Raw genomic sequence first — 16,059 nt, forward strand, 5'->3', positions numbered from 1 at the left:
CTAGAAGGCCCTGAGCCCAGACGTGACGTCATTAATGGCGGCATACACTACGTTTTAAACAATAAAATAATGGTTACACAAAATTCAAAGGACAACATATAAAAAGAATTAATAAACAAAATAATTGAAGATCTTTGAGTTAAAAAGTACTTTACTAAAAGAACAAAGAAGCATAAAAAATTAAAACCCGAGAGCTTTTATCATTTTATACAAATCTAACTGTGAGAGAACTTGTAATTGCATGTCAACGTGGTTCATTTGTTGTCTGTTAAGACACATCAAGCAAAAATATTGTTCTTTTTTCACATACATGCTCAGTCAAAAATCAACGTTGAATTTGATATATACAAGGAATTAGATAATTGACTTTAAGTTTTCCGTCTCTCACTTTTTTAGTGCAGTATCATCACATAATTATTTTGAATGCTGGATACTTGTCCCCTACGGAGAGCCATAGTCTCTAAATTCAAGTTAGCCACTTTTCAATGCAGTCAGTGAACACGGTGAAGTTTGAGTGCCAGCGTGTGTGTTTGACGCCGGGGCGGAGGCACAGTGATAGGTCGCCGCGAGCACTCAGCGTCTTCAACCCGAAGGTATCATTCATGTAAAACTGTTCACAAACAAAAAAAAAATCACTTTGAGGGAGAAAGTCATAAATGAAATTGTAAAAGACACGAAACATTCAATACAATTAACAACCATTCTTCATCCTCTGAAAAAAAAAGAGATTAATATCACTGTAGTTAATGTGTGGTCAAATTCTGTTCCAACATTAAATCTATGTATATTATATTTATACTACTGCCCTCTAGTGGCCAAGACATGCACACCAGAAACATTCTAACAATTTCGCTCTCTCTCTCTCTCTCTCTCTCTCTCTCTCTCTCTCTCTCTCTCTGTATGGATTCATTTATTTACATGTTTGTTAGTAATGTGGGTGCATAATGGGGGGGTCAATTCAGTTATTTTCCAAAAACATTGATCTGTACTACTGAAATCTGAGTATTGTTATCTGCGCAAAGCCAGATGTGGTGGCTTGGAACAAGGAACAGTGAAATGAAAGTGAAAAGTCAAAGCACCGGGTACCTTTTGGTTCCTCATTTCGACAACATGCTCGTCGCTGTCATAGAATCCAAAATGACTGAAGGAATAAAAGGAAACGGGCATTAAAATTGAAACTTCCAAATGTGCGAGTTGAGCAATGCTTTGTTTTAGAAAGTGGCATCTGTTGCCTCACATCTTCTTTATTGTCATAAAGTGGTTTCATTTTGAAACATAGCAACAATGTATTGTCATGTTTTGCAATAAGTAATTTTAATGGATCTTTGTCACGGACTGTGTTTTCTTTATCCCGAGTTTGTTTTCCTATATTCTTCCTTTGATGTCAACCAAATATTTGAAGTCCATTTACAGTATTTCTGTAATTATTTCAGGATCATCCAAATGGAAGAGTCAAATGTCAAACCTGGACTGCCATGGAGTGATGACGCCATCATCCGGTCCTCCAATCAACACCAGCTTCTTGATGCGTAGGAAGTTCTCCCTCCATGCTGAGATATGTATATTAATATTGTTTGTTATTATTATTTTAAAAATATCAACAAAGAGGGGGGTTGGCAAAACCTTCTTTTCCACTGTGTACTGCAGGGAGTGAGCCATTTTGTAGTGTTGTTGGTAAGTGAGTGTAATTTACTCAAGAACGCAAGTGTGAGGCAATTGTGAGGTCGCGCTTACATTTTGTGGTGTTGTGAGGTATTTCGCCATTGAGCAGTGGAAGAAAATTGTTGTTCTCCAAGTAACTAGACCTGTGATGCGGATCTGTGGAATACAGTTCAAACATAATTATAATTCAAACTGCTAATGTCAGTGTAATTGTGAGGGTATTTAATAAATATCTCTGTGGGACGCCGTAAAAGAATTAATCCATTTTCTATAGCGTTTGTTCTTGATATGGTGCCGGAGATGCTGAGATCTATCAAAGCTGACGTTGAGCAAAAGGAAAGGCAGACACTGGCCTAATTGCCAGCCAATCAAAGCTCACTGATCTTCTCACCGTTCCAGTACTGGCAAATAGACACTTTTTGTCCCACTCTGTTGTAGCAAACATGGAAGACCTCTTCTTTTACATAGTCAGGAAACACCCGCTGCAGGTAGCTCGTGTCTGTGCCGTACAACAGCGCTGAAATGAGTTGGACATGACGGAGACACGTTGCGAGCTATACTTAGCTATCTGACCTCCATATTGGCCAGCCTGGGGTGACGACAGCGAAATGAAGGTGTGGATGTTGTGCTTGGGTGTGGTGGAGAGGAGTGCTCGACATATTAGACCCCCTGAAAATATTATGAGTAATATTTAGTATACTGAGTTCAGTGTTAATATGAAATAAAACATTTTAAAAGCACGTGTGTTTGTATTCATACCTTGCGAAAAACACAGCAGGTGCACCCCATCTGGGGCCTTCTTCATAATGGGCTCAATGGCCCATTGGAAGTCTTGCACCTGTTTCCACAATGGCTGGAGACTGGAAATGTGCTTGTGCATGTCCAACACTGTCACCTCTGTGCCAGGATGCGTCTGAAATACCCCACGTATGGTCTCACTCAAGGATCTCCCCTAAGTCCCCCTACTTTGTTTCCATTTGTTACATCACAGTCAGTTTTAGTAGTATAGCCTTTAGAGGGCTTCGCCTTTCTGACAAAACTTATTAAGTGGGACATTGCTGTTTCTGTCATGCACGTTCAGACAAAAGACTGATAAGTATACATTTGTGAAAATAAACTCGACCATATTTGGACATATGAGGCCCCGCCCACAACAATGAAATTATCCTCAAATTTCGTGTAGCACAGTTAATTTTTTGTTGCATATGATACAAATGCAAAGTATAATTTTGTGAGTATTGTTGTATGCTTTGTTTGCACTGGTGCAAACAAATGTATTTAATCACTGCAACATCGATGCCAGTTTTGTTAGCTCGAGTATGCCAATTTGCATTATGTATTAGCATTAAACTAATAGAATATCGTAAGGCATAGTGGTTCTGTTAAACTGGTTAAATTAAAGAAAAGCTGAATTATCTTTGTTTTATGTTTAGCCAACCATTATATTGAACGGGATGAAAACTTCTCTTTTTATGTCAAAGTTAGTACAAATTAAAATGTTATTTTCACATAAATTAGGTGAAAATTGTGCAAAAACAATATCTTGTACTAATAATGATCATTTCTACAATAATAATGATAAGAAAGAGAACTAACTACACCAAAAAAATGATTCCTTGTGGTGGCTTCAGTTTTGAGGCAGTTTTTTTAAAGTGTTTTTTTTTTTTTTTTTACCCAATGCAGGAAGAACCCCACCCCCCCACACCCGACACACACAAACACACACACACACACACACACACACACACACACACACACACACACACACAAAGGTTCGTGCTGATCTTAAATTTGCACATGTATAATCTGACCTTATTAATGAAGAGCACTAGGTTTTGGAACCGCTTGGGTCCACCAAAAAGGCCATGCACGATGATGACCGGCCGGTAGCTGCCGATACGGACCCAGGTGAGCAGCAAAACCAGCAGCAGGAGCAGCAGTGTAGCGGTCGTCGGAGTCCTCATCTTGAAAGTCACTGCTAAAAATCTGTGGAGTGTTTTAAATCTGATGAGTATGTGTTTCCTCTTTAATATATGGACGGGGGTGGGGTGGTGGGTGGAGGCACCAGTGCACATCTTTGTTTTGACTTAATTTTGTTGATATAAACAACAATCTACCAAATTTGTACAAATTCATTCATATTTCATCTTCTTCAGAATTGTTATTTATTACAAAGAAAAAATCTAACTGCGTGCAACACATATATTTTTAAAGGTAAATGTATATTTTTTAATTAAATGACATTTTGTCACAGTTTTCAAGTACAGTATTGTACGGTAATCGTTCCCATAATCTGCTCGAAAATTACAATGATTTCCGTTGTTATTCCACTGATGGCCGTAGTAGGGCAGTAATGTGTAGCTTTGGTTGTTGTACTGCTCTTAATTCTAAGCGATGCAGCGCTTTCACCGTGAGGCATGCGATCGAAGTTACCATCATTAAAAATGGAATATTTATCTGGTTATTTTTGCTATTTCTTGTTACTTGTAGCTTAAGATGCGTGTTTGTAATATCGGGAACGTTTAAAACTCACGCATTCCGTCACCGTATCTGTCGTTTATTAATTTATGGCTTATGGTCAGTCGGTAACAACTACGCTAGCTTTTAGCCATCGACTTCTGGAGTATAAACAAGGTTGACTTGAGATTTTCAAAGTGGTAGGTTGGAGATTCATTTTGATTATTCTGCATCTGATGAAGTGTAGATATTTTTAATACTGTATAGACTACAAGCAGTGTGCGAAATTATAAAGTTGTGGCTTCTTGGCTGTCAAGACAATTTGTAAACAGTTGTATATGACCTCAGGAAGATTTAAATGCATAGGTAATTTTTCACATTGTCAATTTATACGATATGATGGTGATTCCCATACTGATGAGTGCAGCATTAAAAAATATATCGATACTAACAGTTTTTTATTTTATTTTTTTTAACTTATGTAAACTCGACTACAAAACAATTTCATTTACGTCAAGAGGTCACGGGACAGAAACAAAACACAGAAATAATAATTTCTCAATGGCTGTTAGTGGTTTAGTGGCTGTTGTTAGTAACTTGATATCTTCAACTATAAATCAAAGGCTGTTTGTTGGTAAATACTCACCTATCCCATGTTTTCATGAACAGTAACCATGGCCAACCTTGAGCAGTGGGTCAACGACCGACTGCATGACATTTTGGGCTTGAGTGACAGATATGTTGCTCAATTCATGATTGGCATTGCCCGCAAGGCGACCAGCTCCCAGGACTTTGTGAGCAGGCTCCAGGAGACGGGCACCATTGACATCGACCATAGCGTCACTGCCTTTGCACATGAGCTGTTTGACAAGGTGTGTGGACTCATCTTTAAATACTAGTATACTCCCTCTAACAGATATGTCTTTTAGCTTCCCCGCAAGGCGGTAGTGGAAAAACCCTCACGGGTGATGGAGCGCCAGGCCATTGAGATGGATAAGAAGAATCGCACTTACACTTTGCTGGAAGACAGCGACAGTGCCGAGGACACTGTTGTGGAGAAGCAACGTGGGAATAAGAAGAAGGGCAAAGAGAAAGACAGAGGAGCAAACAAAAAGAAGAACATCCGGCGGAAGAAGGAGAGTGAATCGTCCAGTGAAGAAGATGTGCCCGTTAGGTAATCCTCAAGTGTGTTGCTGTGATGTGTGATGCATTACTGTCTGATGAAAATTGTAGTTTTCTTTATCATTTCATAAGTACTTTCAGCTGTCTGTATTATTATGTATATAACAATGAATCCTGTATTGGCAACTAATGAAAATCCATGAGTAACTGCACCCCTCTATAGATATATTAGATAGTCTATAATGTAGACAACAAACAACTTTTTTTTCCCTCTAGCTGAATGCACTTATTGCACGCACAAATATGTCACATGGTGATGGCAAAGCACTAGTTTTGTCAGAATGAAGCTCCTCAACTTATGTCAACATAGATTTCAGGTACCAAGATGCTCATTCCTTGGCCTCCAAAGTAAAGCACAATTTTCTCTTGTGAAGCTCCTCAATTTGCTTCAACAGTTTTCTTTTACCAAGATGCTCTGCTATTTCATTTAAGATTTAGTTTATTTTACCTAAATCCACTTGTCAAATCCATTAATGAGAAATTTTAAATTTGTGAAAGACTATCAGAAACAAATCATTGCATAATCAAAAATGACTACAATAAAACTAATTTATTATCTTGTTAAAAATATATTTCACAATATATTTAATAGTTTCACAGACCATGTATTTTTTTTTTTTATTAAATAGTGAATTAGTTCATTACAGCAACAGTAATTTTATATTAGACCACAAAATCATAGTCTGTGGCTTTACGTGAATTAACAACAGTAATATTTTCTAACACCAATGGCCTTAATTACGAATATAATTAATCAATGACATTGAAATAATTATTATGTAGTAATTTATAGTTTTGACACTTTTTTCCTCCTATTTAAATTGGTCTTTTTAAGCCGTTAAAATCCTTAAATTAAGCTTAAAAGTCATGAATACACATATAAATACATTGCCTTTTATATTTCAGACTTATCGAATTATCTTTGCCGGGAATTGAATGCCGAGTGAGAGATTTTCAACATTGAATGCAGGTTCCCTATATTTTGTTGCTCCAAATGCGCATTTCATTCTACATCAGGGCTAAACCAACCCAGGACAACAGCACTGCCATTAAGAAAGAGGATGAAGAAGAAGAGGAGTGGGAAAAGGAGGAGCGAGAGCGACTGCATGACATTGAGGAGCGTGATGCCTTTGCCGAGCGTGTCAAGCTAAGAGACAAGGATAAGACGAGAAACATTGCGGAGAGGACAGACAAAAAGGTGACAGCAGAAGGATAGGATGAGGTTACCCACAAGTGATCTAAATAAATACATTTTCTGCTGTTTTGTGGGGGGCGCGGGGATTCAGGCCTACGAGGAGGCTCAGAAGAGACTGAAGTTGGCCGAAGATGATCAGAGAAACATGGTGGGTGAAAAGCATCATAATTCGCTTCATGAAACTGAAGCTCCTCACTACGACATAGCATATTGCCACCAAGATGCGCTCGTGCAAAAATTTCTGACCCGTCGCTGTTTGTCTCCCTTGCCAGTTGCCTGAGCTGAGGAAGCATTCCCGCCGCGAGTACCTGAAGAAGCGCGAGGAGGAAAAGCTGGAGGACCTGGAGGCAGAAATCATAGATGAAGAGTACCTTTTTGGCATGGATGACCTGACAGAGCGTGAGAAAAAGGAGCTTGAGTACAAGCGCACACTACGAGACCTGGCCAAGGACTACAAGAAAGCTGGAGCCAAGGAGTTGGAGGAAAGGAAAAACAGATACTACATGCCGGAGGAGATCAGAAGAAAGGTAATATTCTTACTATACAGTAGATCCTCTGTTAAATCGCTTTTTTGGCATAAAGTTGATGGGCATGAGATTGGGTGGACATTTATCATCAATAAGATACATGAAAAAGTCTCAAGGAGCCATGTGTGAAATGGGAGAGCCCATTGAAATGACCATTTCAGGGAGTTCTGGAGTTCATATTTTCAGAAACTGATGTAAATTTGCAGTAAAATTTCCATACATAAGTTAAAATCGGTAATTTTCCACCTATTCCAAATTTGACATTTTCCATGAGAATTATCAGATATACCCCAGAATGTAAGGTGATGTCATGCTGGTTCCCTACTTTAGAAGTTCACAGAAATTTTCGACACTTTGCCAAACTAAAAAGACATATTCAGTTAAATCTGTTTTTAGTGTACAGAAAGAGACTAATAGCTCATACATCCCATCAACCTTGATTCTGTCCATCAAGGAGGTACCCCAGAAGGAGTTGGAGCTGGAGGAGGAGCCACCCATGGAGCTGGGCGGGGAGCAGGGCCGCTGGGAGGAGGAGCGCCTCAAGACGGCATCGCTTAGCTTCGGTGCCAAGAAGGAGCGCGAGCAGGGAGTGAAGCGCCAACAGGAGAAGTACCAGCTCATCCTGGAAGAGGATGAGATGATCGACTTTGTCAGCAGCGCAATTACCATGAAGGGGACGATGACTGAGAAGGTGAGAAGGTTGATACATCTTTGTTTTGGTATTTAGTTTTTGAATCCTATATCATGAATTTCGTTTCAGGACGAGACTCCGGCCTTGTCCCAGTCGGAGCTGAAGAAGCAGTCCATGCAGGAGGTCCGCCGCAGCCTCCCCATATTCCCGTACCGAGATGACCTGCTGGCAGCCATCCACGAGCACCAGGTTTTGGTCATCGAGGGTGAGACGGGCTCGGGCAAGACCACCCAGATACCGCAGTACCTCCTAGAGGACGTGAGTGTCGTGTTATATTTGTCGTGTTGTATTTAGTGGTAGCTTGATCAACAGGGTTCTCTGTTTTTGATTTGTTTTTAATTTGTTTGTTTGTTTTATCTACTGTCTGTTGCCAGGATTTTTTGTTTTTATGCACTCGCTTCAAGTAAAAGAAAAAAAATGGAGCAATTAAGATTCTGTAAGCTTCTGCTTGTGTCTACTGCTTTTTGGGCTTTATTTTTTGCCACTGGATGTGCAAATAGAAACAGACAGCGAAGTTAGTCTGGCACAGAGCATCTATATTCTTGAGTTTAATATTTCAGTACTTTGTATCTTACACGTATGCCAAAGAACTCAACTCAGAAGCATTCCTTAACACTTGCATCTCATCTCTCAGGGTTTCACCAAAGGAGGAATGAAGATTGGTTGTACGCAGCCTCGCAGGGTAGCCGCCATGTCGGTGGCTGCCCGGGTATCACAGGAAATGAGTGTTAAGCTTGGTAACGAGGTACATTAAAAAAAATGGTCAGGGGGCTTAAAGTTTGGTGATCATTTTCTTCACTTTTTTGTTGACATTTTCATTGGTCCAGGTGGGCTACAGTATCCGCTTTGAGGACTGCACATCAGAGAGGACTGTCATCAAGTACATGACAGACGGCATGCTGTTGCGAGAGTTTCTCACCGAGCCTGACCTCGCCAGCTACAGGTAAGGTTTTGAGTGTCATCAGTCAGAGGTTCAACTTCACTATATACAGTGGGAGGAGTAGCCAATGTATCGCTTGCCTAGTTTTTTTTTTTTTTTTTTTTTAATCTGTTCCACTGAGCATTTACTTGACCAAGAGTCCTGTAATACTTATTACAGGATTATTACATTACATTAGATGGTTATACTGATTTATTGTTCCTTCAAAGTGGTTAAAATCTGTGTAGAAATGTTTTCACTGATTTGTCTCATAAGATAAGCTGTTAACTTATTTATGGTAAATGAAATAAAACATCAATGAAATGAAGATTTATTTCCCTTGAACAACATGTTTATCATCATTATAACATGTATTATATTGTAAATATGATTTTATTTTATATGTACCAGAATATAGAATTGATGTTGCACTAATTAGAAGTCAAAAACAAATTCAGAACAATATGTTCACTCTGACTCTATTAATTCTTCTGAATATTACATATGTGGAATATAAATTAGGCAGCAAAATCCGCTTGTCTTTGTCCATCTCATTGGATGGCCATTTTGCTACTTGCTGTCAACTTGGAATGACATCAGAGTTGCTCAGGTCACAACCAATTGCAGCTCATCTTGCAAATGTCACGTGACCAAACTCAGAAAAGAGGTGTTTGGTTATTAACTGAACCCTGAGCAATAGTCATCAGAATTTTGTGCTTGTATTTTGGCATTTGAACAATTCCAGGAGAATGAATATTACTCTGGTTCCATTAGATTCTCTATTTTCAATGCCCAACCCTCAATGGCGCAAATGTTGAACACAATGGAAGTTCTTCATAATCTCCATATTTTCCACTGGCAACAATTTCAAAGCAGCTTTCTCCCTCTTCTGTCTTCAAATTTTTTAGTGTGATCATCATCGACGAGGCTCACGAACGAACCCTCCACACAGACATCCTGTTTGGCCTGATCAAAGACATCGCCAGGTTCCGACCTGATTTGAAGGTCCTGGTGGCCAGCGCCACCCTGGACACGGAACGATTCTCCACCTTTTTTGATGACGCGCCTGTCTTCAGAATCCCCGGCAGAAGATTCCCCGTGGACATTTTTTACACTAAAGTGAGATGAGAGGAATGCAATGGTGCTTCTGATACTGGAAGGATTTTGTCAAAAGTGTCTTAAAACAAAATGTGACTTTGACATTTTGTGCAGGGAAAGGCATAATACGTCTTCCTTGAATTTTTCCATCTAGGCTCCAGAGGCTGACTACATGGAAGCATGTGTGGTGTCGGTACTGCAGATCCACGTCACACAACCGCCAGGAGACATTCTGGTCTTCCTCACCGGACAGGTTCTCTGTGACAACTGGATTAAAAAAAAAAAATGAAATGAATCATATCACTTAAGCAAATGTGTGATGAATCTTGGTTCAATTTGAATGATGAATGAATTCCTATGCAAATAGGTTTTGTGCCCAACACGTATAAATAAAATAATGCGTTTGTACTTTCTTCACTTAGGAGGATATCGAGACGTGTTGCGAGCAACTCCAGGACAGATGTCGGCGACTCGGGTCCAAGATTGCTGAGTTGCTCGTTCTGCCCATCTACGCCAATCTGCCATCTGACATGCAGGCCAAGATCTTCAGCCCCACACCACCAGGCGCACGCAAAGTAGGCCTATGCTCATGTTTATGTCTAAATGTTTGCGCGGGAATTGAATGTGTATTGAACTCTCATTTGTGTTTGATTTTTTTTTTCATGTTGTATTAATCCATTTGTCAATATTGTTTATCCTCATTAGTGTCATGCATGACATGAGGTCCTTGTATTTTTTTGAGGGGGCTTCTTAAATTGACCAAAATGTGATTGGTTTCTTACAGAATTGATTTAGCAAGTAGCCCCTGAAACTGATTAGATGGTAGTTGCTTTCATTTTTAATTTTTGGTTGGATCTTTCTCGGCACGCATGATGGCGCGAGAATGGGTTTATTTTAAAAATAGCTCACCAATGAACGGACGTTGACTTGAAGAAAAGTTCGAACACAAGAAGTTTGCTCACATTTATTTATTCAAATTTAACATGGTGCACGTTTCTTAATGTATTTGAGGTGTAATTTTTTTTTATCACAATATAATTTTCTTTGCTTCGGTTATACCATCGGGATATAATATCAGCCCATGCCTAGTTTGATGATGTATTTTATTGAAATGATATATGTTCTTGTCTTGTGTCAGTTTTGATAAATATTGATTGTAAAAAAAAATCCAAAGGATGCGCGTGAGACTTTTTTTGTGCTGTCATATTGCATTTTTGTGTAGTGTTTATATAATTGTGATCTGATATTCTGATGGCTTAAGCCCCCCAAGCCACTGTGTCATTTTGAGCATTCTCTGTTGTTTTTTCAGGTGGTGGTTGCGACCAACATTGCGGAAACCTCGTTGACCATTGACGGCATCATCTATGTCATTGACCCAGGCTTCTGCAAACAGAAGAATTACATCGCCCGTACTGGCATGGAGTCGCTCATCGTCATGCCCTGTTCTCGGGTGCTGAGTTTATTCAGGAAATTTGATTTGCTATAAGACTTTAATAACTGTTCCTTTTACTGAAGTCACACCGGGTGCGTAATTTCCAGGCATCAGCCAATCAGAGAGCCGGCCGCGCCGGCAGAGTGGCCGCCGGCAAATGCTTCAGACTCTACACGGCGTGGGCCTTCAAACATGAGATGGAAGAGATGACTGTACCCGAGATTCAGAGGACCAACCTGGGAAATGTAGTCCTGCTGCTTAAGAGTTTAGGTGGGAATATTCCTCAAAAAGATTGGCTAAAATATGAAATGTGGAATCTTCCATTCTGATCATGGAACATATCGCTCTATCCATACTTTTCCAGGTATCAATGACCTCCTCCACTTTGACTTCATGGACCCACCGCCGCACGAGACGCTTCTGATGGCTCTGGAGCAGCTTTATGCCCTTGGAGCGCTCAATCATCTAGGAGAGCTCACCACGGTACTTCACAAGTGGATACGCATACATTGGACAAGTTGATTTTCTCACATTGTCCTTCAAAATTCAAAACATTTGCATACAGTGAAATACTAATGCCAGACCTGACCACAATATGAAATCCAAAATATAGACAAACATTATAGTTGTTTTGTATAGTTGTTTTAGTTTTAATCCTCCCAGGCACTTAAGGCTCACGATACTGCAACACTGTTTATGTTTTTCAAGACTTACAGTAAATAATAGTCCTGTGCCATTGATGTCTGATTAAGATTTGGAACTACATTTGTAGTGGTTTCTCTAGACGTATTTTATACAACAACTCCAGAACATCGATCGTGTAACATTTACTGTTTTATTTCTGTCTCATCTGCTGGAAAATTCAGTCTCTAATTTGTATTAATATAAACCAAAATATAGGCAAAAAACATTTTGCAAATAAGTCACTATAATAACATAATTTAGCACTGACATGTTCCACGGTCCAATTAAATTGCTCTTAATTTGAAAAGAAAAACTTATTGTTTCAGTCACAGCATTATGGAGCATTACCGTATTTCTCTGAGTATAAGTTTTTTTTTTTTTTTTTTTACTTCAATTTGGGTGAATTCTACAAAAACGCAAGTATAAGACTACTCTTGACTTTAGTGGTTACATGGCTCATGGCTCTCCAACTATAACATGTACATGAGAAATAAGTTAGATTAGATTTGATGACACCTGACTTTGCCTTTACGTACCCCCTATTTCAGAACCGCAGCAAGCACTGAAGCTATTTGAAACTAACTTATTGCTTCCTTTCCCATTTTTGGACCTCAGCTGGGTCGCAGGATGGCCGAACTGCCTGTGGACCCCATGCTCAGCAAGATGATCCTCGCCTCTGAGCAGTGAGTCTTCTCACACCCTAACATTTTTGTTTTTTTTTCTAAACGTCCTCCCCACTCACTTCAGAGCTGGCTTGCCTCCACCCTTCCAGGTACAAGTGTTCTGAGGAGGTTCTCTCAATCGCTGCCATGCTCTCAGTCAACAACTCAATCTTTTACCGGCCTAAGGACAAGGCTGTACATGCTGACAACGCCAGAATGAACTTTGTGGTGCCCGGCGGAGATCACCTGGTGCTTCTGAACGTATACACGCAAGTATGGACACACGCACAAACCATTCTTATTTGCAAATGTATTCATGGAAATTTTAATAGATTTACATGTTGGATACCGGAAGACATTTTTTTTTTTTTTTCCAAATGCGGTTGTTTGCCTTAGTGGGTGGAGAGCGGCTACTCAACGCAGTGGTGCTACGAGAACTTTATCCAGTTCCGCTCAATGAGGCGAGCGCGAGACGTGCGAGACCAGCTGGAGGGCCTAATGGAGCGTATTGAGGTGGAGATGGTCAGCTCCCAGGGTGACTCCATGCCTATCCGCAAGGTCAGTGCGATGTAGAGACATCACACAAAACGTTTTCAAAATATGTTATACCCGCAATATGCATTTAAGCTTTTAAAAACACACACAAAGCCCTCGGCTTTTTTGGTAACGAAATTCATAATCTGAGTTGACCCCTCTGTGGAGGGTGTGGAGTGTAGTGTGTTGATTGTTGGGGTACTTTGATGAAAGTCGCACATTAGGACGACTTGAAACCGTTTTAAAAATAGAATAAACATGTCACCTTAAATCTGAGTTGCTTGTTCTGCCTTTGTGTACATTTTTTGTGTGACACACATCAGTCGGTTTGCGTTGAGCAAACACATCCACGCTGAAGCGATCACGGGTTACCGGCTTTTTCGCAGGTGATGAAAGGACAAATAACAAGTCCGGCCATTTGTTTAGAGTGTGCCTCTGAGGCATTTTGAGTTCTAAACCTTCAGGTCATCCCATGCATGAAAAAATATAACTTTTGTGGAATTTTAATTAGTCAGTGTACAATATTTAGTTATAAGAGACTACATTTACCGATCCCTGAAAATAACTTGCCCATTAACCACTTGCAACGAAACTGAATACATCCTCCATCAGATTTTGTTGTTGATTTAAGTATCGGTGGATGGTATCGACAGCATCCAAGAACACCCGCTACCTTAAATTAAACCTGGAATTAGGATTTTACCGATACCCACTATCAATACTCGTCCATCACTAATTTAAATCCTACTGAAATTATTACTTTCAATGGGCTCTTTGCAGGCGGTAACGGCGGGCTATTTCTACCACACGGCACGGCTCAGCAAAGGAGGCTACAGGACGGTGAAGCATCAGCAGACCGTCTACATACACCCTAGCAGTTCGTTGTTTGAGGAGCAGCCGCGATGGCTCATTTACCACGAGCTGGTCATGACCACCAAGGAGTTCATGAGACAGGTCTGTACCGTGCTTCAGTGCATGTACATCCATTTTTGTTGATGCTTAGTTGGGTTGCTTTAGAAGTACAGCTCGTCGTTGAAACATGCTTCAAGGAGTAGTCCAACTAAAATCCATGTAATGTAGAAAATAGATTACCAACAAATAATATAGTAAAAAAAAAAAACAAACAACTAAAAAAATATACACTTGACAGATACACGCATATTTGAAATAGTACAACAAAAATATAACCAAATAAAACACAATTTTAGGTAATGAATGAAAAATAAAAGTTTGAAAAACAAGAAAGGAAATTCATTTTAAAAAATCACAATATGAATTGAAACATGCAGTAAAAATAATAAGTACTCATATATATACTTAAATCTTAAATTATTAAACCTTATACAGTAACTGTACTATTATCCCTTCCAATTTCCATCCCTTGGCTGTAGTCTCACGGAGAGCCATGGTTGGCCTCATATTACTGGCGCCCGGAAGTCAAATTAGAGGAAAGCCTGAATCTGACCAAACATGTTAACAAGCAGAGTTTACATTTGAACTTCCAATTTATTACAAAAGAAATCTAGGTAAGAGATTTACAATGCTTTGTTGCTACACTGCTCTTCCTTTGTGTCTGCCTAGCAGCGTGTGTGAGTTTCATGAGGAAGACGGGCACTCCAGCAAGACACGTGATTATATCTCAGCATGACCATGTCGTGTCTTATAGGAGTAGAAATCTTATGAATCAGTTGATAATATCATTAGACTGAAAAAAATGTCGTCTTGAAATATTTTTAAGAAAGCAATCTGCGAAAATAACACAAAAATATTAACATTTTCAGAAATTGTCAAAATAAAAAAAGATACATTACTGCATCAATCTATGAGGCAAAATTGCTCATGAATGAATCAGGAGTCATCTCATACAAGGATGTTTCAAACTCCAAATCAATTTCAAGTCACACCTACCTATTTAAACATGACAAACTCCCACGTCTAGAACAAAGAGGTAGAGTTTTTCCTCCCATGACTATATATATTTTCTAGTCACACTGACAAGGCACAAAAGGAGGAAACGTGGGCGGCAATTATGGAGCTAAATGCTGGTGCCTTTGCCTCCCTACAGGTGGTGGAGATAGAGAGCGGCTGGCTTCTGGAAGTGGCTCCTCACTACTACAAGAGCAAGGACGTGGAGGACAGCAGCAGCAAGAAGATGCCCCGCAAGCAGGGCAAGGCCAAGGAGGAGTTGGGATGAAAATCAGGGACCCAAGTACATTGGCACACAGGCAGCCACCAATTGAAGGCATTACAGACGTTAGAAAAATGCTTCCAATTAAGAGTGGAAACGCATGGGAGCCTGATCGCAGTCCTGCGATAAAGACAGATTCCACAGAAAGTAGGGTGAAACCGGTTTAATGATAAACCCGATTGCCTGCCGCGATAACACACATCTCACAGAGTTCATTAGTTCCGCTTGGTCACACATACTTGAATTGTTACAATAATGCTGTGATTGCTGAAAAGCAATAAATTTTTACTTCTGTTTGTATTTCCTCTGCACGTTCAAGTGCTTTCCTCTTTCCGGCATCGACATTACCGTACTCAAAATGTATATGGTGAACCACTGATTATAGTTGATTATAAGTTCCAGTCCCACCCGCTAATGGTAAGAGACAACTTTTTCTTGTGCACCTAAAGTGAAGCATCATTTTTTTTCCATATTGATTTAATTCCAACTGTGTAACAGTGCGGTTTTGATGTTTGTCCACAGTGTTCTGAGCAAATTGGGCGTCGGTAAACCACCAAACCATGCAAAAGCCTCTGTTATGACAGGTATGAAACGTCGTGTCCTTGATTTGTATCGCGCATGGCGTCGCCTGTGCAAATATGCGGCGCTATGACATCCATCACACTTGTCACTCGCCAATGCAGGTCAAGGACCTTTTTCTATAATAAAAAGTTTTTCTATAATAACTTAGTGACTCTATGCTCAATGATATTTGTATATGTACTGTGTATATGTGTGTAGATAAATATACTCTATATATACTGTACTGTATATGTTTGCATACTATAT

General features: G+C 39.7%; 2 protein-coding genes across 3 annotated transcripts; one reads left to right on the top strand and one right to left on the bottom strand.

Moving 5' to 3' along the window:
• Positions 1-20: 20 nt before the first annotated feature.
• On the bottom strand, positions 21-4,787 carry LOC148426443 (lysosomal thioesterase PPT2-A-like). Of its 2 annotated transcripts, XM_088410324.1 has the most exons (9): positions 4,766-4,787; positions 3,474-3,648; positions 2,422-2,575; positions 2,236-2,331; positions 2,054-2,161; positions 1,735-1,818; positions 1,466-1,550; positions 1,087-1,141; positions 21-610 (listed from the first exon to the last, which is right to left on the bottom strand). In XM_088410324.1, exons 1-9 carry the CDS (start codon positions 4,780-4,782, stop codon positions 467-469), a joined length of 918 nt encoding a protein of 305 aa, XP_088266450.1. In that variant the 5' UTR covers positions 4,783-4,787; the 3' UTR covers positions 21-466. The 2 variants fall into 2 exon arrangements, with proteins under 2 accessions (XP_088266450.1, XP_088266453.1); XM_088410327.1 differs by lacking the exon at positions 4,766-4,787 and having other exon boundaries at positions 3,474-3,674.
• Positions 3,705-15,531, top strand: dhx16 (DEAH (Asp-Glu-Ala-His) box polypeptide 16). Its single transcript, XM_088410317.1, has 21 exons — positions 3,705-4,319; positions 4,789-4,991; positions 5,049-5,293; positions 6,319-6,499; positions 6,588-6,644; positions 6,769-7,023; positions 7,478-7,714; positions 7,784-7,972; positions 8,349-8,459; positions 8,542-8,657; positions 9,542-9,752; positions 9,886-9,984; positions 10,154-10,306; positions 11,041-11,181; positions 11,271-11,433; positions 11,528-11,646; positions 12,463-12,530; positions 12,620-12,782; positions 12,906-13,067; positions 13,824-13,997; positions 15,109-15,531. The coding sequence occupies exons 2-21, from the start codon at positions 4,794-4,796 to the stop codon at positions 15,235-15,237; spliced, it is 3,171 nt and encodes a 1,056-aa protein (XP_088266443.1). The 5' UTR covers positions 3,705-4,319; positions 4,789-4,793; the 3' UTR covers positions 15,238-15,531.
• Positions 15,532-16,059: the final 528 nt, after the last annotated feature.

This window comes from Hippichthys cyanospilos, chromosome 3 (genome assembly GCF_059441005.1).
Source record: "Hippichthys cyanospilos isolate Australia breed blue-spotted pipefish chromosome 3, RoL_Hcya_1.0, whole genome shotgun sequence".
Taxonomy (NCBI): Eukaryota; Metazoa; Chordata; class Actinopteri; order Syngnathiformes; family Syngnathidae; genus Hippichthys; species Hippichthys cyanospilos.